The sequence below is a fragment of the Bison bison genome, unplaced genomic scaffold (genome assembly GCF_000754665.1).
Source record: "Bison bison bison isolate TAMUID 2011002044 unplaced genomic scaffold, Bison_UMD1.0 scf7180017864160, whole genome shotgun sequence".
Lineage (NCBI taxonomy): Eukaryota > Metazoa > Chordata > Mammalia > Artiodactyla > Bovidae > Bison > Bison bison.
Window position 1 is genome coordinate 6111075 of NW_011494732.1, and position 25999 is coordinate 6137073.

The 25999-nt window shown below is 37.4% G+C and overlaps 2 protein-coding genes across 4 annotated transcripts in view; one reads left to right on the plus strand and one right to left on the minus strand.

Moving 5' to 3' along the window:
* The window catches only part of KNTC1 (kinetochore associated 1), a 70861-nt gene extending 66196 nt beyond the window's left edge, over positions 1-4665 (minus strand). Inside the window, exons 1-3 of the mRNA XM_010841314.1 lie at positions 4392-4665; positions 2119-2341; positions 1338-1458 (exon numbers count right to left, since the gene is read on the minus strand). Of these exons, the coding sequence (XP_010839616.1) occupies positions 1338-1458; positions 2119-2341; positions 4392-4402 (355 nt within the window). The 5' untranslated portion in view covers positions 4403-4665. The remainder of the gene's footprint in view (positions 1-1337; positions 1459-2118; positions 2342-4391) is intronic.
* A 29-nt stretch (positions 4666-4694) lies between these two features.
* On the plus strand, positions 4695-20726 carry RSRC2 (arginine/serine-rich coiled-coil 2). 3 transcript variants are annotated; one of them, XM_010841316.1, is made up of 10 exons: positions 4695-4856; positions 8573-8729; positions 9800-9843; positions 12253-12465; positions 12932-13135; positions 14162-14284; positions 16655-16734; positions 18041-18273; positions 18618-18707; positions 19746-20726. In XM_010841316.1, exons 2-10 carry the CDS (start codon positions 8649-8651, stop codon positions 19923-19925), a joined length of 1248 nt encoding a protein of 415 aa, XP_010839618.1. In that variant the 5' UTR covers positions 4695-4856; positions 8573-8648; the 3' UTR covers positions 19926-20726. The 3 variants fall into 3 exon arrangements, with proteins under 3 accessions (XP_010839618.1, XP_010839617.1, XP_010839619.1); XM_010841315.1 differs by having other exon boundaries at positions 12275-12465; XM_010841317.1 differs by lacking the exon at positions 4695-4856 and adding an exon at positions 10640-10717 and having other exon boundaries at positions 8668-8729.
* The last annotated feature ends 5273 nt before the right edge of the window (positions 20727-25999 follow it).

Consider the following 25999-nt stretch of genomic DNA (forward strand, 5'->3'; position numbering starts at 1 on the left):
CTTTCTCCTTTGCTTTTCTCTTCTCTTCTTTTCACAGCTATTTGTAAGACCTCCCCAGACAGCCATTTTGCTTTTTTGCATTTCTTTTCCATGGGGATGGTCTTGATCCCTGTCTCCTGTACAATGTCACGAACCTCAGTCCATAGTTCATCAGGCACTCTACTATCAGATCTAGGCCCTTAAATCTATTTCTCACTTCCACTGTATAATCATAAGGGATTTGATTTAGGTCATATCTGAATGGTCTAGTGGTTTTCCCTACTTTCTTCAATTTCAGTCTGAATTTGGCAATAAGGAATTCATGATCTGAGCCACAGTCAGCTCCTGGTCTTGTTTTTGCTGACTGTATAGAGCTTCTCCATCTTTGGCTGCAAAGAATATAATCAATCTGATTTCGGTGTTGACCATCTGGTGATGTCCATGTTTAGAGTCTTCTCTTGTGTTGTTGGAAGAGGGTGTTTGCTATGACCAGTGCATTTTCTTGGCAAAACTCTATTAGCCTTTGCCCTGCTTCATTCCGTACTCCAAGGCCAAATTTGCCTATTAGTCCAGGTGTTTCCTGACTTCCTACTTTTGCATTCCAGTCCCCTATAATGAAAAGGACATCTTTTTTGGGTGTTAGTTCTAAAAGGTCTTGTAGGTCTTCATAGAACCATTCAAAAATTTCAGAAAAACTTTCACAATATTTTCACCTATTTTCCAACAAAACCACTGACTTGTTTGTCCCTTAGTTTACTCTTAAATCCATATTTGCATATACATACTTAAAGCTCTTTAATCCAATAGGAATTCATTCATAAGCACATTTTAAATATATATAGTGCTAGAAGTATTCAAATATTTCCTGATGGTATTGAAATTATGCATAAGATCCAGGAACTTGAACATGCGTGTGTGCTAAGTAGCTTCAGTCGTGTCTGACTCTGCGACCTCATGGACTGTGGCCCACCAGGCTCCTCTGTCCATGGGATTCTCCAGGCAATACTGGAATGGGTTACCATGCTCTTCTCCAGGGGATCTTCCTGAGCCAGGGATCAAACCTGTGTCTCCTGCATTACAGGCAGATTCTTAACCACTGAGCCACCAGGGAAGCCGTTTTCTACTAATACAAAAACCCTGCAAATCAACTGTTGCTCTCCTAGTATGCTTTTCCCTAGACTTATTGACAGAAAGGATCATCTCAGTATCCTCTCCATCTGGTACTCAAGATTCATTTCTTAAAATCAGTTTAATTTCAAGTCTTTTAAATAATGGAGTAAAGAAAAGGCAATGCTGTAGAAATTGGTAGCAAGATATAGTTGACTTCCAATTTGTTTACTGCATTACGTTAGACTTACCAAATGTAAGATGTAACTGAAGAGATCTACAAATACTGTCCAACAGTATCACCGATTGGTCTGCTATAATAATAAACCCATCACTTAAGCTGCATGCTTGTATTTTTGGACTTAATGAGGCCTGGGGGAGGGAAAAGTAGGACGAAAATAAAGCATTTTCATACATGTTTAACAATAGTCATCAATGATGTCATCACCCAAGCACCCAAGTTTAAAACTTCACTTGACAGGCCTCTTTTCTTGAGCCCATATAACTTCTTAGTCAAGTGTTTCTTTTTTTTTTAATGTTTACTTATTTGGCTGCACCATGTCTTAGTTGTGGCACACAGGATCCTAGATCTTTTTGTGGCATGCAGGGTCTTTAGCTGTGGCATGCGAACTCTGAGTTGCAGCATATAAGATTTAGTTCCCTGACCAGGGATTGAATCCTGCATTGGGAACGTGGAGTCTTAGCCACTGGACCATCAGGGAGAGACCCCAGGGGCTTGCTTCAATTCTAGGTAATGTTTTACTTCCTAAGCTGGTGGTAGATATTCTTTGTATCATTTTTGCATACATCTGTGTTTCTAAAATGTCAAGAGGATGTATGAAAAGTTAGGTTTGGAATATTGACCTTAAAATGATGTATGGGGAATTCAGATGGAAATTTCCAGTAACCTGACACTAAACTTTGAATCCCCGAGAAAGGACTATACTCATTTATAAACAACTACCTTGTGGCTACCAGTCTTAGTAAACACAGTAAAAATTTTGTGAATGAAAACAGCAACATAACCATTACCTTTTCAGAGGAGATCTTTGCTAGTAAATCTACTTGATATAAAGCGGTTCCGTGTTCTTTTCCTGAACCAACACTTAGGTACCCACTTCCTGTATCATCATTTGTTAGCAGCTCAATATCATTCCACATGTTTCTGAGATTGTTTTCCTGATTAGGAATCACTGCCTTCCCTATGACAACTGTAAAATCAGACCAAATTACATCGTTGCATAGACTCCAGCTCCTTGGGAAATAAAAAGGCTTTATTAAATACATATATATATATGTATACAAATATACACATACACACCAATAAACAGAGACTTCTCTGTGTTATTTCTGTGGTCACTAGACACTTTGGATCAATAAGATATATGGAACTAGAACTATGATTATCACTAAAGAAGAACATACTGGTTTAGGGACACGGGCAATTTCAATCTTACCAATGTGTCCTAGAGTTTCTAGTATTTTGTATACCTAGGTGAAATTATAACAAGCTTTCATTTGAAAAACATCTTTAACCAGAATAGCAAAAAATAGTGAACTTTCTGAATGCATATTGTCTGGGATACCTTAGGTTGGTTACGGTTCCAGACGAACTTAAAAAACCATGTCCATTCATGTTTCCAGAATTGTTACGCCATAAATCTTAACAAGAGGTGGAAAAAAACGGATCAGGCTTCTGACTGGACCAAAGAGTGTGTCTGTAACCTTAGGAGTCACTTAACTATTTCATCAGCAAGGACTTTAACTCATTTCACTGGGTCTCCAGGGCATAGAATACTAAAATGAAAAGCAATGCTTGGATCAAGACTGGAGGGGAAAATAACCAAATAGTTACAGTTGTTTTGATAACTGCTCAGATATTTTTTTAAATCTTTGACAGTAACAGTACAGGAAAGAAATGATTTTTGACTTGGAGCTCTTTTACATTTAATAATCTGCTGTGGTCAAGCAAGTAATTTAACCTTTCTGTTCCTCAATTCTCTTCTGTAAAATAGGAATACAGTTGTACATAGCCAGAAAGGTCACTACCAGTTTCAAACGTTCACAAAACAATGCTTGGTTTCACAGCAAGCACTCACTTTTAAGTGCAGCTAATCCACTACTGTATTGGTGGAAGAAGGTAACATTTGAGCTAGTACTTACAGGAGCTTTTTAAATATTGGAAGAGCTCTTACTAGGAATGTAAGCAAGGGCACGAAAACAAGGCACATTAGAATAGACAATAATTTTAGTGTCTGTGTTTGGGCGGGAATTGGGAGATTAAGACAGGCTGAAGTAAATACTTCTATGAGTTTCGGAGTCCCACATCTGTTAGAACAGAGAAATATTATCAGCCTCCCAGGTATGTCACACTCGTTTGACAAAAGTTTACTATGTGTCAGGCACTGTTCTAGGAGCTGGGAATACATCTGTGAAGAAGACAGAAAAAGTCTTTGTCATTATGAAATTCATATCCCATAGGAAAGACAGACAAAAATAAATGCGGTATTTAGCAGGCAAAATAGTTTGAATGTATTATTCATTTAATCTGCACAATCCATTTTACAGGTGAGAAGCATGAATCAGGAACTAAGTAAATGGCCATGGTCACCTAAAATGAGTTAACGATGTCGCTAGAGAAGATTCAAATTCATGCCAGTTATTAACTGTTATACTGCTTCCCTATGAAAAAATAAGTAAATGCACAACTACAAATAATGCTCAGGTGAACAGGGGGTGGCGCATAAGAAAAATCTGGAAGGGGAAAGAGATGACAACTGAGCTGAGATCCAAATAACAAGACAAGGCAACTATGCAAGGCTCAGGGGGGACAAAGATGCAGGCCAAATATCAAAGATGCAGAGGGTGGAATGAGTTTGTGGCTGCTGTAGGGCCATATGAAGAATGGGATAGTGCGGGGGCTAAACCAACAGGTGGAACCAATGAATCCTTGATTACAAGATTGGCTTTCATCCTCAGTGCTAGGGTGGAAAAAATACTAAGTAGGCCTGTGAGTGATGTGATTAAGTCTGAGATTACTCTGGGTGCTGAGTGAACACATAAACGAATTAAACGAAATGAAAGTTTCAAATAGGCCTCCTTGCTTAAGGGCTCTCAGCTAGACATGGGCCAGCAAGAAACAACTCCAACCAATCTCCCGCCGGCGTCTTAACAGGATAACACCCCAAACTGAGCTGAGGTTTCTCCTATTTCGACCTAAAACCACCCCACCCCCCAGCTCCTATAGTAGCGTGGTTCCCCCTCCTCACCTGCAATTGAAGAAATTAAAGAACACTCAAATTTACCTCCCCCGCATCCACGTTCCCACAACCGCTACTAGAGTCTTTAGGGTCTTTGCCACAGGTTTAAATTGGCGGGAGAAAACCAAGCCCAACCCCTTCTACGGCGACTAGGGGAGGCCAAGATTGCTCTAGAAGCGAAATAGGAAGTCGCCCCACCCTAAATTCCACCAGTTCTGAAATCCAGGCAGATCTTTCTGTGGTACGTCCTTGGCCCCGCCCTCTCCCCGCCTTACCGGCTCCTTCAAAAGAACAACCAATCACCGTCTAACCGCGTTGCTACAGAAACTCTTATCCCCACCCCTTTTCCTCCCAGCAAGCTGTGCTGTGCGCAGGGCCTTTTCCCCCTTTGTGCCATCCGGGTCTCTTGCGCGAGCGATTCAGTCCGTGGCGAAGCGTCGAAGCGGCCAGTACTGTGGAAAGTGGCAAGTGGAGGCGCCGCCGTTGCGGCCAAGACTCTGGACTATGGCGGTGGGTGCCAAACTTGAGTTTAAAATCATGGATAGTTTCCTGTTACTCTCCAAAGAAGGGATGAGCGGCTTCCAGGGCTGTTGTCCGCACTTGTGTGTGGACAAAATGGCGCCTTGGCCTTCTTCTGCGCCCGCCATCATGGCTGGCTGCTGTAGGGAGGGGGAAATAAGGCGCTGTTGTTGGGGGTGGGGAGCAGCAGGGAGTGTCTTTTTTTTTTTTTCCAGAACTTTCCTGTCTCTTTCCCAGTTTTTGGTTCCTTTTGGTTCACAGGACTGACTGCAGTTTAGCTTACTCACTAGTTAGTGGGTTATATTGAATTTCGTTAAGGCTTGGGCATTTATGTTCGCAGTGGGAGAGGGCTGGGGAAAAGAGAAAAGGGATCAGGGGTCGTCTCTGAAAAGTATTGGGTCAGAAAGGCGGTACCTGTAAGGGATAGAACGCGAAAAGAGAGCAGTCTAGGAGCGGTCATTTTGCCTACGCTCAATGAGACAATTCTAATCGCAAAATTTCAATTAGTGTTGCGTCTGCGTAAACCTTAGTTTATTCCTTAGTAAGCATCTAGGGAACGAGTTTCTGGAAGGGGGTAGAAATTCGATTTAATTAGGAGAAGACTTTGAAACTACGAATTCGGACTGATGATGCTCCGTTTTGAAGTCTTTGAGAAACAATCAAGCCCTATCATTGGCGTTGTTATTTTAAATTTGAGTCCTTCATTGGCCCGTTTAATTTTAAATGAAAATTACAATTTTTCAATTACCTCTTGTGTAAAATAAGCCTACTTTGGATATGATACCCAGTCCAGATGGATCGCATTATTGTGGGAATATTTCGTTTTACTTTATCCGGTTAAAAGAAAATTGCAAACATTTTGCATCCTTTTCTACTGATTAAAAAGTTGTTTTCTCGCTTTCGAAAATAAATAGGATTATTACATATAGAGTACTCCATCTGGCATTAGAAATCGTTAATCTGCCCCTCCCTGTCACCCCATTCCTAATCGATTTGATTTAGAACTGGGTTTTTTGATAACAATCGAACCAGTTTCAAACAGTCGGCAGGCTATTTGGTATTTGTGCAAATAATCGATTTGGTGTTTTCTTTTGTTTAAATAGTGACTTGGAAGAATATTGTTTTACCTGAGCTCAGATATTAAGAAAACATTTGTTTCTTCAGTGCCTTGTTCGATAGAAAGACACGATCCCCTGGAGATGTAGCCTAGTATTAAGTCCAATGTACTTCTCTTTGCACTGCGAAAACATAGGTATATTGTGTCTTGAGCGTCATTGAGTAAAGATGTAAATTTTAAGAAACCATGATGTTTTTCTAATAGAGCAAATGCTAGAGTGAAGGGCATTTTTGCAGTTAGCATATAAGATTTACAGAACTGAACTTATTAAATTGAGATCTTAATTACTGTAAAATATCCTAAAGGACATAAAAGCTTAGGGTGGTCTAAGTGGCCGCCTATTATTCATCTGTTTAGTGATAACGATGGTTTTTGTTGGCGTCTTGTTGTATATATTTTACAGATGAAAATGGCTGTTTGATGTGTTATTACCCCGTATTACAGAGTGCCTTCCTTTAAGTCGAGGACATTGGGCTTCCCTGTTGCCAGACTTCCTTAATGTTAAGCATGTAGTTAAATAAACCATTGACTGAAAACTTACGACCCGGGCTAGATGCTGGCATTTCCATGGAAAGATTTTTAACTAGTCATGATGTCTTAGAAGTGAATGCGATGTGCCAGTGGTTTCAGGTATGCTGTCTCAGTTGGACAGAAAAGTGGCATGCACTGAGAGAAGAGATAGCAGTGCTTGAAGTTTTTGCTGTTGCTTTATTTTATATTCAGTGTAACTTGACCAACATATCATAAACCTGTTATAAACAATCCTTAAGAACAGTGATGAGGGCAAGAATAAAAGAAAATAACCAGTATTAGTGTGAAAATCAGAATCCTCTTTTGTTGTGTGATAAGAGTATCATATATTAATAGACAGCAGATAGAGTATCTTCTGTGGTGAGTCAGCTCATATTGCTGAATCCCATCTGTGGAATGAAAGTTGAGTCTGATTCTAAGGGATGAGAGCCTTTCTGCACAAAAGTTTTCTGACTCTAGATACGACCCATACATAAAGAAGCAAATATACTCGAATGAGCCTCCCCAGTAGTTATGTGCTTCCACTTGTTTCTTGTTTTTTGGTAATATTGTTAGACGCTTAACACATAATGTCTTTTATCCTAACCCAGTCTGTAAATACATCCCTCCCTTTAAATGTATTAGTTTATTCCTGAAGTGTCCAGCTTTGAGTGAGTTGGGTTCATTTTTGACCCTCAGAAAAAAGTTGGTGAAATAATGCAGCCTCTCAAACTTCACTTGTTAAATTACTGTCCATTTAGTTTACTTGGTGTTTGTTTTCTGGACTAATTTTCCTAAGAGAAGAAGTTCATTATCATGTGATTATTCCTTCTGCTGAAAATGTATAGTAATTCACCATTGAAATTTGTTTCTGTAAAGAGCAAGTTGGTAAATGATTTAGGCATTGTGGACCACATACAACATATAGTCTCTTGTCACATTTCTTGCTTGCTTGTTTTAACAACCCTTTTAAAAATGTAAAAGTCATTTTTAGGGGCCATACTTTGCCAATTCATGCCCTAAGTAATTAGCTCCTCAGGCATATTAGCGTATTGACTCTTTCATATTCCCTCTTTGGTCAGATGGGTCACCACCTTCCACATATACTGAAACTGTTTTCCCTGCCTTTTATCAGAATCTGACTCAAGAACATTAAGGTTCTAGTTTCTCCTATGACTTACTTAAATCAGTTTCTTACAGAAATACATTTTTTAATGGAAAACTAATAACTGGAATTAGTTTCTTCATTTTTTGGTTGATCTCTGTGCTGAGTACTATGTCATGATCAAGGCACAGGAAGTTTCCTTTTTTAAAAAAAAAGATGTTCCCTTTTGTAAACTGGGAAACAAAGAGCTGATAGTTAAATGAAGGACCCTACTGTCTCAGGTAAATCAGGTCTCTCAGAGTGAGTGTACACTTGACTGTTTCTTTCCATTTTTAAAGTTTGTATTGTGTAACTTATAATGCTTTAAAGCAGAAACAATTTTTCCGTATGTGAGGAGAGGCAGACTTGGAGAAGCACTGTGCCAAGGGGCTTTCATTAAAGAGGGTTAATGAAATTAATACTGGGTTCTCAGATAGGTAAGTTAATTTTTTTTTTTCATGTATAATATTCTAGAAGCATTATGCTTTTTAAGATTTCACAGTCCTCAGTCTTTTTAACCTTTCACAGCTCATTTAAAATGCCTTTTTGTTATGCCCATGTAGTAAAGGCAACTAAATGAATTCAGAGATCTAAAATGGACTCTTTTCTCTGCTTAAGTATTTATTGGAAATACTTGGACCCTTATTTTTCCTTTCCTCGTTGTTTTGAAAGATGTAAAAACAATGAATAGAAAAAATCCATCCAGTTACATACGTTTGTTTGGTATTGGGTTAGTCGTTTCAGTTTACTCAGACTTACTAAGTACAAAGCATATTTAGCCACTTGGAAATCAGCTGTTCTGGTTACTTGATTTTCTGTTTTTAATTGTGTAAAACCCAAGGATAAGTGTCTTTCTTTCCTCCTCTCTCTTTTAAGAAATTGAAAACATTTTTAAAGCAGTTAAGAATTTACAAAGATTTTTCTTTGAACTTGTAGGCTAGTGACACAGAACGAGATGGACTAGCCCCAGAAAAAACATCCCCAGATACAGATAAGAAAAAAGAGCAGTCCGATGTATCTGTTTCTCCTAGAGCCTCAAAACATCATTATTCAAGATCACGGTCAAGGTCAAGAGAAAGAAAACGAAAGTCAGGTAAGAATTGCTAGAAAAGATACCACTACCAGCATTTTTATAATCCATGTGAAAATGTAAAAGATACTAGTTTACTGATACAGTTTATATGTGTTCTTCGAATTGAGAAATGAATAGTGAAAAGTGCGTTGGTAATTTGGTGGAGAAATTTTCAATTATGAGGACTAAAAATGTCCTAATACATACAGAAGTTTCATAATTTTTCAAATTGTATGGTTAAACTTGTGTCACATTAATATTAGCCCTAGAGGTTTAAATTTTGTCCTTTTAACACAGGCAAAACAATATTTTGAAAGATGCAGTCTGGGCAGTGGCGTATTCTGAATTTATTTCACATCTCTGACATAAGTTACAAGAATATTTTTAACCTTGATTTTCTTTTTAACTTAATGTTAGATTATTTCTGAAAGTAAGAGTTGTGTTTTGAAATGGTCTTTAACTTCTTTTTTTAAAAACTAGACTGATGTGGCATAGAAAGCATGCTGTATTGCTAATGAATCAATACTTAATGAGGTACTTAAATGAGAAGTAGAATAGAAATGAGTTTAATAAAAGTTTTAAGACCCGGGATCTAGTTATATATCTTTTGTACCCACAGATAATCATCTACAAAATGGTTTTAAGTGTGATTTTTATCTATATATTGGAAACTGTGCAGTATCATCACAACTACTTTTTAAAGGAAGTCTTCTGTCCTTTTGACTTCTTTATAAGTTTGCTTGTGTAATAGGAAACAAGATGGACTGGACAGAATGTTTTGTAAAATACTAAGAATCTGTGGCCACCTAAAAGTTTCTGTTTGGTCATGTGTCATAGAACATGGACTTTTTGTGGAACTTCCTTTACTTACTTACTTGATTATATTCTGGTTTACTCAGATTGCTTGATTTGTTTCAAATATCCCACCCCTGCCATAAAAAATAGGCTTTAGAGGCTTTACTTGACTAGTAAATATTTAATAAATTCTTTAGTTAGGCAAATGGACAGAAACGTTCTTTGTGTGAGTTTTGGAATTTGTGTTTGAGATGTCTTTATATGTTTATTTATAGTGAATTTTTGTGTGTTCACAGATAATGAAGGAAGAAAACACAGGAGCCGGAGCAGAAGCAAAGAGGTAATTAACACTTTGTAGTGAATAGGCACTTTAAAATACTTGTAAAGTATTTGGTAGAAATGTTTGTGTGAATATATGATATTGTCAAGGTAAGTACCAAAACTTGAAATTTAAAAGGTTTAATTGAGTTATAAAATAAGCATGATTTGGATTCATCGTTTTTTTCAAGAAGATAGTTGTTTATATGAAAAGTTCATTCAGAAACTATTAATATGTTATGTTGTGAAAATATTCACCATAAAAATTTCATATGAAGAATATAATTGGTTTTTTAGGCCTGTTGCACAGAGCTTCCATTAATCTGAGGTCCCGAGTCTCCTTATGCCTTACGACTGCTCAGGATTTTTAAATAGCAATCATTCTTAAGTAGCAGTACTCTGGATATCTATGGGCTACTTTTTCTTTGTGGAAGGTAACAAGAGTCCTTTTCATTAGTAAACTAGTTCCCTAATAGTAATACTGAATTTTGAAATAAAAGCGTCAGTGAGGGACAGCTGGAAAGGTGGCAGTGACAGCAAAACTTGAGGATACAGACAGCAGCTGTATTGCAGAAGAGATAACTTGCCCACCTGAGAAGACAAGGAATGAGCCAACAAAGGAAGAGCAGAAGTAGAAGCCAAAAGGGAGGAGAGTCTCCTGGGGGCTGGGCAAGGGACTCCTTAAACAAATGTGGGCAGGGACTTCACCTCTTCCCCTAATGGAAGCTCTGTTACATTTTTAATTTAGGAGAGTTTTTGTGAAAATGACTATTTTGTTTAGCTCACATGATAACATTTCTATAATAAATCATACTCAGCGTGCTAATGCGCGAAGAGACTGAACTGAAGACGCTGCAGACTCAGATAGCAAAATAATAAGCCTACTTCATGATAAGGTAACTATTAGTCATTCAAACTCCTATTTCCCTTAAGTATATCTTAAATCAGTTAAGGGTTTTAAATGGTTTTTTTTCTTTTTAAAAATAATAGTAATGTTATGTTTGGAAAACTGGTTTAAAATAAACTCTAAAACTTTTGCAAGCTTAACCACTTAAAGCTTTTCCACTTTGCCGCCATATGGCAAAATCAAGAAAATAGTGTTTTATAAGCTCATACAGAGAACTGGCATTGAAACTAAACTTTAGCTGTGTCTCCAGGTCTCTTATTTTTCTGCAAAATAATGAATTACCTACTATGACCCTTTTCAAATGTATCATCGTGCATGTTCCAAAATGTTTGACTGAGTTTTTTGTTTTTAAGAAAAGTTAATCTTGGAAATATGCTAAGGTCTAGTTTGGAACCTATGAGCTAACTGTCCTCTCGTAGTCTGGGCATCAAATATGGGGTCTGGTTTCAACTCTCCTAATACGTAGCTTTGTGACTTGAGGTCTTAGTCTTATATAAAGTAAGGGGAATTGAGGATCTGAGTTTCCTTCTAGCTTTAAAATTGTGATTCTGAAATGTCCAGGATTGTAAGCTTTAGCTATAGGATGGATCTAACAAATCCTAATGTGGGGGAATCTAACATTTAGCACTTTGTAATTCCGTGAGTGTAGGATGGAGACTTGATCATACAATTGATTTAGCTCAGTCTCTGAATGCATATGTTGTGAAAGCAAAAGCCTCAGTTTTTATAATTCTTCAGAATATGGGGGAGGTATGTATTATATAATGGTATAGAGATTAATTGTGTTATACCTAGTTTGATTTCATAAAAATTAAAAGATATGGTTGCCATTTTCTACCCTAGGTACATGAAATGTAATAGAACTCCAAGCCTGTTGGGATATTGCAAGATGAAAAGTGATTGCTTCACAGTGTAGACATTGGGAGAAAAATCAAGAGCCGTCTTTAAGAAAGGATGTGGCAGTATAGCTATATAAAAAGGACACTTAACTCTGCGTAAAGTAATTTGAAATTGCAGAAAATATTAATACTTAGATTAATTTTACTTAACTGCCTAATTGGAAATGCATTTTCTGCTGCATTTCTGTGTCCTTATCTTCACTATTGTTAACTTACTATGTACTCTGGATTTAGAAGTTGTTGTGTTTATATATATATATATATGGTCTGTTTCTCTAAAAGGTTTGTTGGAAATTTGAAAAAATTTTGATACATGTGTACTTCCCTTTTAGATAAAAGAAACAAGAGGGATTTCTGTTTTTCTGAAATAATGGTTTATATTATTTTAACATTGAAAGTCATTGTTTTAATTGTGATATTGAAAATATTCTGGGGTAAAAACTGCATTTGGGGGGTGTATAAGGAAAAAGTAAAATTAGTAGTATATATTTGCAACATTTGGGTGATGTGAAACTAGATCTTTTTTAAATTTGCCACACACTCCTAAGGTTACTAATGTTGCATCACAACATTTTTGCTTCTGATACCCATACTAACTCTCTTTGTTGCACTATTTTCCTGAAAGAACCAACTTCTTCTTAAAACAGGCAAGAAGACATGAATCCAAAGATAAGTCGTCTAAGAAACACAAGTCTGAGGAACATAACGACAAAGAACATTCTTCTGATAAAGGAAGAGAGCGGCTGAATTCATCTGAAAATGGTGAGGACAGACACAAACGCAAAGAAAGAAAATCATCAAGAGGCAGAAGTCACTCAAGGTCTAGGTCTCGTGAAAGGTAAGTAGTTTTTCATAAGTTAATGCCTTCTACAGAACTTTTAAATTACATAAAAAGTTTACATTAACAGAGCAATGCAACAAAATCTTGGTTAGAAAATTTGGAATTTTTGACTTTTTGATTTCTCTTTTACAGTGAAAAAAAAAAAAAATTGCTGAAAACTATATATAGTTTGCCCATATAACAGTCCTCTTACATTGCTGGTGTAGGATTTGTTTGCTGCTAACTATTAAACTAAATCTTAAATTGGGGTAGGAAACATTCCATTTTTGACATTATCACGTTATTCTCTAGGAAGCATCATCAAATAAGAACAAAGGTCTATTTTTTGTGTAACTCCTTTCATTAAAAAACTTCAGTTATACAACACAGGAGTATTGGCTGCATATGCTGCAGATAATTCATAATGTTTATAATTGAACACAGAGCTCTTAAATAACTGAAAATTTGTGTGCTTTAATTTTAGGCGTCATCGTAGTAGAAGCAGAGAGCGGAAGAAGTCAAGATCCAGGAGTAGGGATAGGAAGAAGTCAAGATCCAGAAGCAGAGAGAGGAAGAAATCACGATCCAGAAGCAGGGAAAGAAAACGTCGGATCCGATCTCGTTCCCGCTCAAGATCAAGACACAGGCATAGGAGTAGAAGCAGGAGTAGGACAAGGAGTAGAAGTCGGTAGGTACTTACCATCTTGAATAAACTCAGATAGGAACAGGGTCTGATAGGTCAGACTTAGAGAGGTTAAGTAACTTGCCCAAGAAGTTCAGTATCATACTCTTCTTAAATGGTAAAGCTAGGACCTGGTCCCAGATGTATCTGAAAGCAAAGTCAGTACATGGGCTCTGTCCACCATACTGGTTTATTTTCTCAGATATTCAAAAGATGAGCTTATTAGTTCAAACTTGTCTTGATTGGAAGGAGGCTTCAATTTGTTGAAACTGGAAGTTCAATAAAGATCATTTCAAGTATTCAAAGAATAGGTTTATTCCCTACAAAGCAGTTATTAATAGTGTTCAGTTAGGCCACACGTATTCGACTCTTTGCGATCCCATGGACTAATAGTATATTATATCTGTATTCACAGGTACTGGTATAAAGTTAGTGGGGAAGCTTCTTTGTTAATTTATTGCTCCTTAAGTCAAACAGCCTATAAAAGGCTGAAATATGGGTATAAGTGCACTTAAACTTAGAACTTGAGTTTGTCACTTGTATGATTAACCTATTGATTCCACTACTAGAAATTTATTCTACATACTGACCTTGTTGTTTAGTGGCTAAGTCGTGTCCCACTGTTTTGCTACCTCATGGACTATAGCCTGCCAAGATCTTCTGTCCATGGGATTTTGCAAGCAAGAATACTGGAGTGGGTTGCTGTTTCCTTCTCCAGGGGATCTTCCTGACCCAGGGCTCAAACCTGTGTCTCCTACATTGGCAGGCCTATTCTTGACTGCAGAGCCACCAGGGAAGCACATATATTGACCTACACATGTGTAAAATTACTAATGTACATATCTTTTAACTTTTGCAACATTGGGCATAATAGCAAGAAATTGGAAACAACCTAAATGTCATCTGAAAAAGGAGTGCTTACACTGAATTTATGGAAAACTAGTCTTACACAATTTGAACTATGTAACTGTGATTTTGACTTAGTAAAGTATTACTTGGCCATACTGACATGTAAAATATGACTTATTAAAGAGATAGGAAGAAGAGAATTGAAAAACCGAGAAGATTTAGCAGAAGTTTAAGCCGAACTCCTAGTCCACCTCCCTTTAGAGGCAGAAACACAGCAATGGATGCACAAGAAGCTTTAGCTCGGAGGTGTGTATATTTTTGTTTGATGGATTTTTTTTCTCCTTTTCATCTTGAAATGGATACTCAATTGTGTAGGGCAAATGAATGCTTTCAGTCAGAAGAATTCAAACAACTAAATGTAGCCATGACTACTTGGTGCTTTGTGATACAGAGCTATGTAAGTGGTTTGTTAATTCTGGAAAAGGTACTTTGCAGCAGTTGCTCTTTTTCTCTTCCACGATTAATTCATTCATTTTTCTCCAATCTAGACATAAATATTTTCAGTTTGCAATTGGAAATGTTTTTAAAAATCCTAAATCTGATCTAAGAACTCTGTCCATTTTGTCTCTAAAACTGCTTTGTCATTACTTTCTTTGTTCCTAAGAACACAGTCTCAGAAACAATAAGTAGAATTCTGTCAATAATTTTCTTATTTTGAAGGTGGCAAATAATGAACCACTTTATTTGATCTTAAAATTTTTACTGCTAATACCATAGAAAGATCACTGTATTTTTAAGTTTTATAATATTTCAAAGATGGGTGACTGTGGGACCACACAACAAACAACAGGGCTATCTAACTAAATCTGCAAAACCATTGACTGAACTACCTGATAGAGGCAAGAAGTAAAGTAAAATACAAGCCCTTGTTTGCAGGTTTTCCCATATTCTGAAAACTAAATCTTTCGATTTTGATTTTTTTTCTCTATGAAATTGAGTTTGTATTTTTTTTTTTCATTACAAAAATACAGTTATCACAATGTAACCTGATGGGCTGCTGCCCTGCGAACCCAGCCTGGCAGAAACTCCAGCTGAACAGCAGCAGCAAAGGTGTGAGCTCACCCCTTCCTCATTCCATTCACCTTAGTGAATGGTGTTGATTCCAAACCTGCAATGGCCATTTAAAATATGCAAACAAAAAGTTGTCAAACACTTTCTTCCTGAAACTAAAATCAACGGAGTTAGGAAATAATTTTCCACAATATCTGAACTAATTTATGAAGAATAGTTCATTAACTTTGATCATGAATTTTTTTGTGTTTTATTTTTTGATTTTATTAAAGTTGAGTTTGTGACTAGCCTCTAAAACTGACTCAGTCTCCTGAGTGATTTTCAGATGACAATACATGAAATGCTCTAATTTCAGAATACCAAATTATTCTTTGGCTACCTTGAAATTTGAAGGGTGGTTATTTGTTGTTAAACTACAGTATGTAGACCTTTTGTTTTTTGTTTTTGAATAACAGAATTCTAAAACTACGTTTGAAATATTTTTAAGTATTTATAAATCTATATTTTAACATTAATTCTAATCAGAAACTTTTGTTTCCAAGGACAAGTTCAAGGCTTTACTACATGCCTTTCCTTTATGTGTGCAAGATTGCTATATTCCTTTTATGTAAATTTCAGTAATTGTTAAAAAGGGAATGCCAGTTTTCTACCACTATATTTTACCCATCGTGCCCACTGCTCCCCTCCCCCAAAAAACTTTTCCCAATCCTTGCCTCTATACCATGTTAAAAGGAGGGAGGGGACAGTGTTTAACTTATGATTGGTAAATCAAGGAGTCTTCAGAGAAGAAAAGGGGTTTCTCTTTCAGGAACTCATTATGAAGATAACATTACTTAAGATTTGTAATATAGCAGGTGCTGACTTGACAGCACATTTTGTTTAGTATGTGTATTCATTAGTGAATTTAGTGTGAACCAGAATTTGTTTTTATTTTGCTTGGGGATGAGTTTGTGTTTCATGTTTCCAATTCCTTTACTAATTTCTTCATCTCCTAAAAATAATTTTCTAATAGTTTTTTCCCCTGTTTTATTGGATTATAGGAAGGGTTTGCTTGCCCTTTTAGAAATTTTATTTTTGCCTTTTTAATTTCCTTTAATTTAGAGACAGTAAAGTCTATTTAAATATAAATATCATCTGCATGTTTTGATTGGCCTTACTCCCAATCAGCCTCACTTAAGAAGCTTTTAGGTAATTCTGTAAATTATTGAACATAACCTAAAATTTACTCGGATATATTTTTTCAGTGTTTCAAATTTGCAAGGTTAAATTTTATCCTTCTCCTGTAACCAGCACTGATGAAGACTGAATAATTTTTATCTCTTAACCATTTTAACCGTTCTCTGGGAACTATATATAAAAGCAGTTAGAGTTGTTGGCTATTCAGTAAATTTAAAAATGTTTAAAACCAGTATTGAAATAACATTGGATTGTGACTGTGATACCAGCTTAAGAATGATTGCTTTTTTTCTCACATGCAGATGTCAGTTTGTGGAAAATACTAAATTTATTTAAAATTCTATATAGTGTTTTGTGCCTACACATGTATACATATAAAGATAAATGTTGGCTGTATGTTGTTATTTTTTATTATGTTGTCTTTGACAGGTTGGAAAGGGCAAAGAAATTACAAGAACAGAGAGAAAAGGAAATGGTTGAAAAACAAAAACAACAGGAAATAGCTGCAGGTAAATCTTTCTTCTTTATTATGGATGTACGGCATTTTAAAAACCATTACTGACTTGTGAACATGTTATTTTTGTTTGTTGTTTGTGTGTGTTTAGCTTTTTTTTTTTTTTTTAATCATTTTTGGTTGCACTGGGTCTTCGTTGCTGCGCACAGGCTTTGTCTGGTTGCGGTGCTCAGGCTTCCCGTTGTGGTGGCTTCTCTTGTTACAGAGCACATGCTCCAGGTGCACAGTCTTTATTAGTGGCAGCACACAGGCTCACTAGTTGTGGTTCACAAGCTTTAGTTGCTCCATGGCATGTGGAATCTCCTTTGACCAGAAGTTGAACCCATTTCCCCTACGTCGGCAGGCAGGTTTCTATTCTCTGTAACACGAGGAAGTCCTGAACATGTTATTTTAATTTTCTACCTCATAAAACTTTTTTTGTGCTGTATTTCTGACTTGGTCAGTGTAGATAATTTTGACAAGTGAATAGTGACTACTATTGTTCACGTAGCATGTTAGCCATCACTGCTTAAGGAATCCAAGCTTTTATATATGACATAAATGCGCTGCCTGTGGATGTCTTAAGGGTGATCAAAGAGAGCTTGTATGAAATGTAATTTGGAAGGTAGAAGTACCAGACCTGATACTTTTTATTTTGGGCCAGGTATCTATCTGTTAAGTGAGTGTAATAACCTGTTTGGGTTTCCCAGGTAGCGCAGTGATAAGAATCCGCCTGCTAGTGCAGGAAATGTGGGTTTGATCCTTGGATCGAGAAGATCCCCTGGAGAAGGAAATGGCAACCCACTCCAGTCTTCTTGCCTGGAAAATCTCATAAACAGAGGAGCTTGGCAGGCTATAGTCCACGGGGTCACAAAGGGTCAAACACAATTTAACAACTCAACAACAACCTGTTTAATAGTTTTAAATATTTCATATGAGTTTCAAATGATATAGTGAAATCATATTGTGACCTATCAAGAACCATTCAAATGAAAGTTATTAAAAGTTTAGCTACAGTCACCATAGTTCATTTCCATTGAAATCGTACACCTTTTTCATGTTTACAGAATTCTCTTTATCCTCAGAGAAGAAAATGAAGTTTTAGTTCATACAAGGAATTACATACAGCAATGTCTATTGATGAATACATTAAGTGTTTGCTAGAATATTATTGCTTTATAAGCTTAACACTCAAGTCATTTTTTTATATTTGGTGAAAATACTCTGCCTTTTGCACCTTAGTAGCTCTTGCATATGAATAATATGTTACTGTAAATTAAGATGCTTGTTTTCATTAAAATCCATACTTGCTTCCTCATCAGCAGCTGCCGCTACTGGAGGTTCTGTTCTCAATGTTGCTGCCCTCTTGGCGTCAGGAACACAAGTAACTCCTCAGATAGCTATGGCAGCTCAGATGGCAGCCTTGCAGGCGAAAGCTTTGGCAGAGACCGGAATAGCTGTACCTAGCTATTACAACCCAGCAGCTGTGAATCCAATGAAATTTGCTGAACAAGAGAAAAAAAGGAAAATGCTATGGCAAGGCAAGAAAGAAGGAGTAAGTTTTCTTATTCCCCTGTTTTGTTCTTGATTTCTAAGTTAGAAAAATTCATTTGGATTGGAATAATTTAGTTTGGGTTTCTCTTTCTTGCTACTATTATTAATACTGGGGGAAGAAATGCATGATCTAAGTCAGACTTTCAGAGAAAACCAGTATGCCCATATATTTATTAAAGGGAAAGAGTTCCTTAGTTTTTATGTTTTATATAAGACAATTACCAACTCCATTGATAGAATGTCATTAATGGTTTTTTTACTTAGGCTGTATTATGGAAAATTTGAGTATCCTAATAAAAGATATTTAAATTTTACATGTCTTAAAAGTGCATTGTTTCTTAACAGGACAAATCCCAGTCTGCTGAAATATGGGAGAAATTGAATTTTGGAAACAAGGACCAAAATGTCAAATTTAGGAAATTAATGGGTATTAAGGTGAGTTACACACTTTGTATTAAAACTCATGTAAATTTATATCTTTAGGGTAACATTGGTTCTCAGTGTTATTTTAGTGATATGCCATCTCTGGATACTTTCTAATGCCTTTTTTTAAAAATTTTATATTGGAGTATAGTTGATTAAGAATGTTGTGATAATTTCAGATGAGCACCAAAGGAACTGAGCCATACATACACATGTATTCATTCTCCCCTTCCCTTTCCATTAGGCTGCCACATAACATTAAGCATAGTTCCCTTTGCTATACATCTAGTGCATTTTTATTCATGTTTTCTAGGTTAATTTTGAGAATAGAACATAAATGAAACACACTAGACCAATAAATTATCACTAGCTGACAATAGAGGTTGTTAAATTTGATATTTGTTGATAGAGTGTTAAGATTTAACTGTCATCAGACCTTCTTTTATTTTTTTCAAGAAAGTTTTTTTTAATATTATTATTTTTGGCTGCATCATGTCTTAGTTGTAGCATGCAGGGTCTTTTTTATGGACTTAATTGCCCCATGGCATGTGGTATCTTAGTTTCCTGACAAGGAATGGAACCTGCGTCCACTGTTGGAAGGCAGCTTCCCAACCAGTGGACCATCTCCTTTAAAGGAGATGTAGAAGGTTGTGTTTTTTTGTTGAGTAATGTATAGATAAACAAATACAGTCTTAGGTTTTATACAGTAACCTGATAATGTCCACAAATGTTCAAATATTGGTCAGTACTAAGGGAGTTGGTTTTTCATTGAAAAGATGAAACTTGATCCTCATTTTCTTCTAGACATTTATTTACATAGTTTTTCATGTTCTAAATGTTCTTTCTCATTCCCACTGAATGAAGTTGATTTTTGTTAACATCTTCTATCCCAGTACCAAGAAGGAACATTGCCTTGAATGACGAATTGAAGCTAAGTGAGATCAAATATATACTGCAAAAATATGATCTACCAGGACTTTTAAGTGAGAGAAGTACTTGCTAGTCTAGGTGAATTCATCTTAATAGTATATTTTTGTATATGTTGTTTAGAGTGAAGATGAAGCTGGATGTAGCTCTGTTGATGAAGAAAGTTACAAGACACTGAAACAGCAGGAAGAAGTATTTAGAAATCTAGATGCTCAGTATGAAATGGCAAGATCACAAACCCACACACAGAGAGGAATGGGTTTGGGGTTCACCTCATCAATGCGAGGAATGGACACGGTTTGAAGACCACACTATACTGGGGACTCTTACAGACTGGTTCTGATGCCAGGTCCTTGATCACCGAACAGCTGGCATTCTAGCGTGCATGGGCGTTGCATTGACTTTAATTTATTGAAAAATATGATTTTTTTGTAAATATCAGATCAGTGATACTGGTGTTAGTGTTGTAATCAGGTTAAACCCACTTCCATTAAACTTGACAGGACTATAGAAGGACAATATTTTTTAGTTCATGAATTCTACTTTTCAAATATATAAAAGCTGCAGGTGGGATAAATATCTCATACATGAATTTTTGGTGTCCGCTGTCTTGTGTACTTTTTGTACTTAACCTTGTACAGTTATTTTCATCTCTTGAAACATGAAAGAAATGTTATGTAGATGTTCTTTAGAAGATCTGGCCATTTGGTACATAATCCAGCACAAATAAAGCTGGGTGGTAATGATAATAAAATTGGTTTTTCTCAAGACTGGTGTTAATTTAAGTTACCTGGAATTCTTATTTGAATTTGTTTTATGGTTTCTATGGCATTTTGCAATTTCTGTTAGAAGACACTGGCTGGAAATTTCTTTTTTTCTTTTTTTAAGAACAACTACGCTATAGGCAATACCATGGTGAGCAAAAATGTAAAAAGGAAGTTGGGAGCAGTGAAAAAACTTACTAAAGTAATACTGTTTTCCTACTATTATAAGGGACAGAATTGGTGTACAGTATTTGTTAATATTCCATATGTTATTCAGGAAATAGATTAATACATTAAAGGGATGTAAGCACTTTTATTTTAATAAAGTGCCTTATAACAAGTTCTTTGTATGCCCTTTCCTCATTATCCATTTAGAATTCTTCTATCATAGACTAAAGTGCTAAAAGAGACAACCATCTACTTTGTCACTAAATTGAATAAATTTAGGGCATAGATTTGCAGGAGGGGACTACAGAACTTGTACTTCATTTACTTCTATTAAAACAAATTCATAATTTTTAGCTTTCCCTGGAAAAGTCCTTTGAAAAACATCTCCACAATGTAGCAGCACAGTAGAACAAGGGAAGACTACTTAATGCATTCTGATAAATGTTTAGTTTTCCCAGAGCACAGTAATTCTAGGGAGAGATGCCTCTTAAGTGACAAAGTTAAGTTTCTGGGGAAAGAAACACTGGTTTTTCATTTTGGAAGTCATCCCAGATTCACATTTGCTGTTGAGCTGTACCTTCTGAAATCTGTTTTGTTAAAGTCTGTGGGCTTGTAATGCAGTGTGGTTATGGAGAGCACACATTAAACTTCCTGTATTTTTCTCTGGTATTTTAGGTGCTGGCCATAAATTATGAATAACAGTCCATTCTAAGAATTTTTGTAGCCAGTTTTAAACAGGGAGCTAATTTTGATTCATTTAGTATAATGTCTAAATAATTGAATAGGTAATACGTACTTTTAATTGAGGTTTCATTTGTTATTTTCATGTTTATTTTTGAAATCCAGTGGCTATTTTGTATTTTAACCCAGTTGGGACTAGCTACATTTATAAACAGTAGGGGCTTCCCCGGTGGTCCAGTGGTGAAAACCCCGCTTTGGGCTTCCCTTGTAGCTCAAGTGGTAAAGAGCCTGCCCACAATGCGGGAGACCTGGATTTGATCCGAAGATCCCTTGGAGGAGGAAATGGCAACCCACTCCAGTATTCTTGCCCGGAAAATCCCATAGACAGAGGAGCCTGGTGGGCTATAGTCCACTGGGTCACAAGGAGTAGGACATGACCGAGTGACTTGGACTATTAATAGCCACATACAGCCAGGGGCAACTGTCCTGGACAATAAATTTAGAGGGAGGCATATAGATTATTGTAATTTGCATGATTAAACTTTAGGAAACAATTACTGGAGTCCTGGAGGCAAGGGACAGTTAACTGCTTGGCTCAGTTGGAAATGACTTCATAGGAAGATACACTCCATAGTTTTTTTTTTTTTTTCACTCCATAGTTTTTATGTGCTTAAACTTTGTTTCCCCTTTTTCCTGGCTACTACTCTGCTTTCTTTTTCAAAGCCTGGTACTTTCTGATGGATGTTGGCTTTACTTTTGTATGCAACAGGAACATAAGTTGTCCAGTAGGTTCTGTAAAGACATGGTAGCTAGGCAGGCAGGAAGATAAGACCACACTGTTGGAAGCAAGGTCTGATAAACTATGTAAATGCAGTTGGCTTGGAGGGTAAGTAAATTTAAAGATGAGGGTTCCAATTTGGGTTATGATTGTGATTTAAATTAGAAATAATGTAAATACTCCCAGTTTCTTTTTTAATGTAAATTCCATTTTAAGTAGTAGGTTGGTAGAAGGAGGTAGTAACAAATAGTGTTATCATTCCAAGTTACATTTCATAGGCCAAAAGATGATTTTAATAATAAGTACGTAATTTCCCTGGAGCCCTCTCCAAGTTTTCCCATTGGCCATTCATCAATTTCTGCAGTTGTCTCATCCTCAATCCCAGCCCTCTAGGACTCAGTCCCAGACTTCCCATTCTACATTATGCAGTCTCATTCTCCTATTAGCCTTGTATTGACTTTGCATAAAAATTTGAACCAAATGCTAATCTTTAGTTCAGACCTCTTTCTGGAGTTTAGTCCCAAATACCTGATTAATACATGCCTCCACTGGGGCCTAAAATTCTACCTTCAATATACTAATACACCAGTGCTTCAAGAATTTCTTCCACTAGTTTATTAATAGTTTCTTATCTCTAAGGATAAAATTACCTCAAGGTACCACATAGCGAAAATGGAACTCGCTCTTTACTCCCAAACATAGTCAACATCAATTTTTCTCTATTTCAAGCAGTCATTCAGCTGGTTTCTTAAGTCAGAATCTGGGCAATTAATTCACTCTTCTCTCATTCTCCTTATACAACCCTTCAGTTATCTCTGTTACTTTATCTTATAAATATCCTCTGCTGCTGCTTAGTCATTCCAGTCTGTGTGACCCTAAAGACTGCAGCCTGCCAGGCTCCTCTGTCCATGGGATTCTCTAGGCAAGAATACTCTTCCAGGGGATCTTCCTGACCCAGGGATCGAACTCAGTCTCTTGCATTGCAGGCAGATTCTTTACCACTGAGCCACTAGGGAAGCCGCTTAAATATCCTCTATTTGAATATCAACTTTACGTTACTGTTGACACTACCCTAATCCAAGCAAACATTTGTTGATTTTATTACAAAATAGCAATCTGTCTACTACAATCAGAATGTTGTTACTGCTCCATGCCAATCCTCTTCCAATCATGGAATCAGGATCATCTTATCACAATGAAAATTTGTGGGTCATGTATACACCACTTGTTTAAAATGTTGAAATGACTTCCCAATTCTAGGAGTGGAAAGAATATCCCTACTGTGGTCTGTGAGTATTTGCCTAATGTTCCAGCCACATTTTGCTCCACTCTGCCTAAGACTCCACTTCTTCAGCCTAATACTCATTTACCTATTTTTGGTTGTACTCGGCCTTCATTGCTGTGCAAGCTTTCTCTAGTTGCAGAGAGTGGGGGCTACTTTTCATTGTGGTGCACTGGTTTCTCAGGTGGTGGCTTCTCATTGCAGAGACAAGCTCTAGGGTGAGCAGGCTTCAGTAGTTGTGGCGCAAGGGCTCCAGAGCCAATCAGTAGTTGTGGCACACGGGCTCAGTTGCTCTGAGGCATATGAAATCTTTATAGACCAGGGATCAAACCTGTGTCCCCTACACTGGCAGGCAGATTCTTTTCCACTGTACCACCAGGGAAGTCCCAGCCTAAGACTCTTAATACCATCGCCCATGCTCACCACCAACTTTGCCCTCTTAACATTTCATAATTCAGTTCAAACCTCAATTCCTCAATTTAGACTCCTAGAGAAATCTTAAATTTGTTACATATCAATAATTTCCTATGTTTTTATTACACATATTTATTTCTTAATACAATGAATTCCCATCAACATCCATTTTGACCCAAGATCAGGAACATTTACGTTTACTTTTTGTTTCTTTTGGGCTTCCCAAAAGGAACCAGAGATCAAATTGCCAACAACTGCTGGATCATCGAAAAAGCAAGAGAGTTCCAGAAAAACATCTATTTCTGCTTTATTGACTAAGCCAAAGCCTTTGACTGTGTGCATCACTACAAACTGTGGAAAATCCTTGAAAAGATGGGAATACCAGACCACCTGACCTGCCTCTTGAGAAATCTGTAGGCAGGTCAGGAAGCAACAGTTAGAACTGGACATGGAACAGACTTGTTCCAAACGGGGAAAGGAGTACGTTAAGGCTGAATATTGTCACCCTGCTTATTTAACTTATATACAGAGTACATCTGGACATGGAACAACAGACTGGTTCCAAATAGGAAAAGGAGTTCGTCAAGGCTATATATAGTCACCCTGTTTATTTAACTTCTATGCAGAGTACATCATGAGAAATGCTGGACTGGAAGAAACACAAGCTGGAATCAAGATTGCCGGGAGAAATATCAATCACCTCAGATATGCAGATGACACCACCCTTATGGCAGAAAGTGAAGAGGAACTAAAAAGCCTTTTGATGAAAGTGGAGAGTGAAAAAGTTGGCTTAAAGCTCAACATTCAGAAAACGAAGATCATGGCATCTGGTCCCTTCACTTCATGGCAAATAGATATGGAAACAGTGACAGACTTTATTTTGGGGGCTCCAAAATCACTGTAGATGGTGACTGCGGCCATGAAATTAAAAGACGCCTATTGGAAGAAAAGTTATGACCAACCTAGACAGCATATTAAAAAGCAGAGACATTACTTTGTCAACAAATGTCCGTCTAGTCAAGGCTTTGGTTTTTTCGGTAGTTATGTATGGATGTGAGAGTTGGACCATAAAGAAAGCTGAGCCATGAAGAATTGATGCTTTTGAACTGTGGTGTTGGAGAAGACTCTTGAGAGTCCCTTGGACAACAAGGAGTCCAACAAATCCATCCTAAAGGAAATCAGTCCTGAATAATCATTGGAAGGACTGATGTTGAAGCTGAAACTCCAATACTCTGGCCACCTGATGCGAAGAGCTGACTCACTGGAAAAGACCCTGATGCTGGGAAAGATTGAAGGTGGGAGAAGGGGATGACAGAGGATGAGATGGTTGGATGGCATCACCGACTCAACGGACATGAGTTTGAGTAAACTCCAGAAGTTGGTGATGGACAGGGAGGCCTGGTGTGCAGTCCATGGGGTTGCAAAGAGTCAGACACGGCTGAGCTACTGAACTGAACTTGGGCTTCCCTGGTAGCTCAGCTGGTAAAGAATCTGCCTGCAATGCTGGAGACCCCAGTTCGATTCCTGGGTCCAGAAAATCCCCTGGAGAAGGGATAGGCTACCCACTCCAGTATTCTTGGGATTCCCTGGTGACTCAGTTGGTAAAGACTTGGCTCGCAATGTGAGAGGCCTGGGTTCAATCCCTGGGTTGGGAGATCCCCTGGAGAAGAGAATGCTATCCACTTCAGTATTCTGGCCGGGAGAATTCCATGGACAGAGGAGCCTGGCAGGCTACAGTCCGTGGGGTCCCAAAGTTGGACACTACTTGGCGACTTTCACTTTTGTTTCTTTTGCTAGACTGCACCCTCTATGAAAGCAGGGCCGTCTCTATTTCGCTCCCTCTTGCATCCTCAGCTCCTAGAACAGTGCCTGGCACACGGAACTCGGTAAATAAATGTTGAATGAATGAGTGCTGCTGCTGCTGCAAAGTCGCTTCTGTCGTGTCCAACTCTGTGCGACCCCATAGACGGCAGCCCACCAGGCTCCCCCGTCCCTGGAATTCTCCAGGCAATAACACTGGAGTGGGTTGCCATTTCCTTCTCCAATGCATGAAAGTGAAAAACGAAAGTGAAGCCGCTCAGTTGTGTCCGACTCTTAGCGACCCCATGGACTGCAGTCTACCAGGCTCCCCGGTCCATGGGATTTTCCAGGCAAGAGTACTGGAGTGGGTTGATTGAAGGAGAGATACCACCAAAAGCTTCTAGCGACAAATCTAAAATAATCTAAAATCAAGCTAGCTTTTTATGAAAAAGTGAAACAAGTCCAATCAACTGAAGTACCTTCTCCAAGA

Excerpts from the sequence above, each read along its gene's own strand:
- RSRC2 (XM_010841315.1), top strand. Across the intron at positions 12,466-12,931 it reads AGGTCTAGGTCTCGTGAAAG|GCGTCATCGTAGTAGAAGCA; the intron begins GTAAGTAGTTTT and ends CTTTAATTTTAG. Across the intron at positions 18,708-19,745 it reads GGAAATTAATGGGTATTAAG|AGTGAAGATGAAGCTGGATG; the intron begins GTGAGTTACACA and ends TATGTTGTTTAG.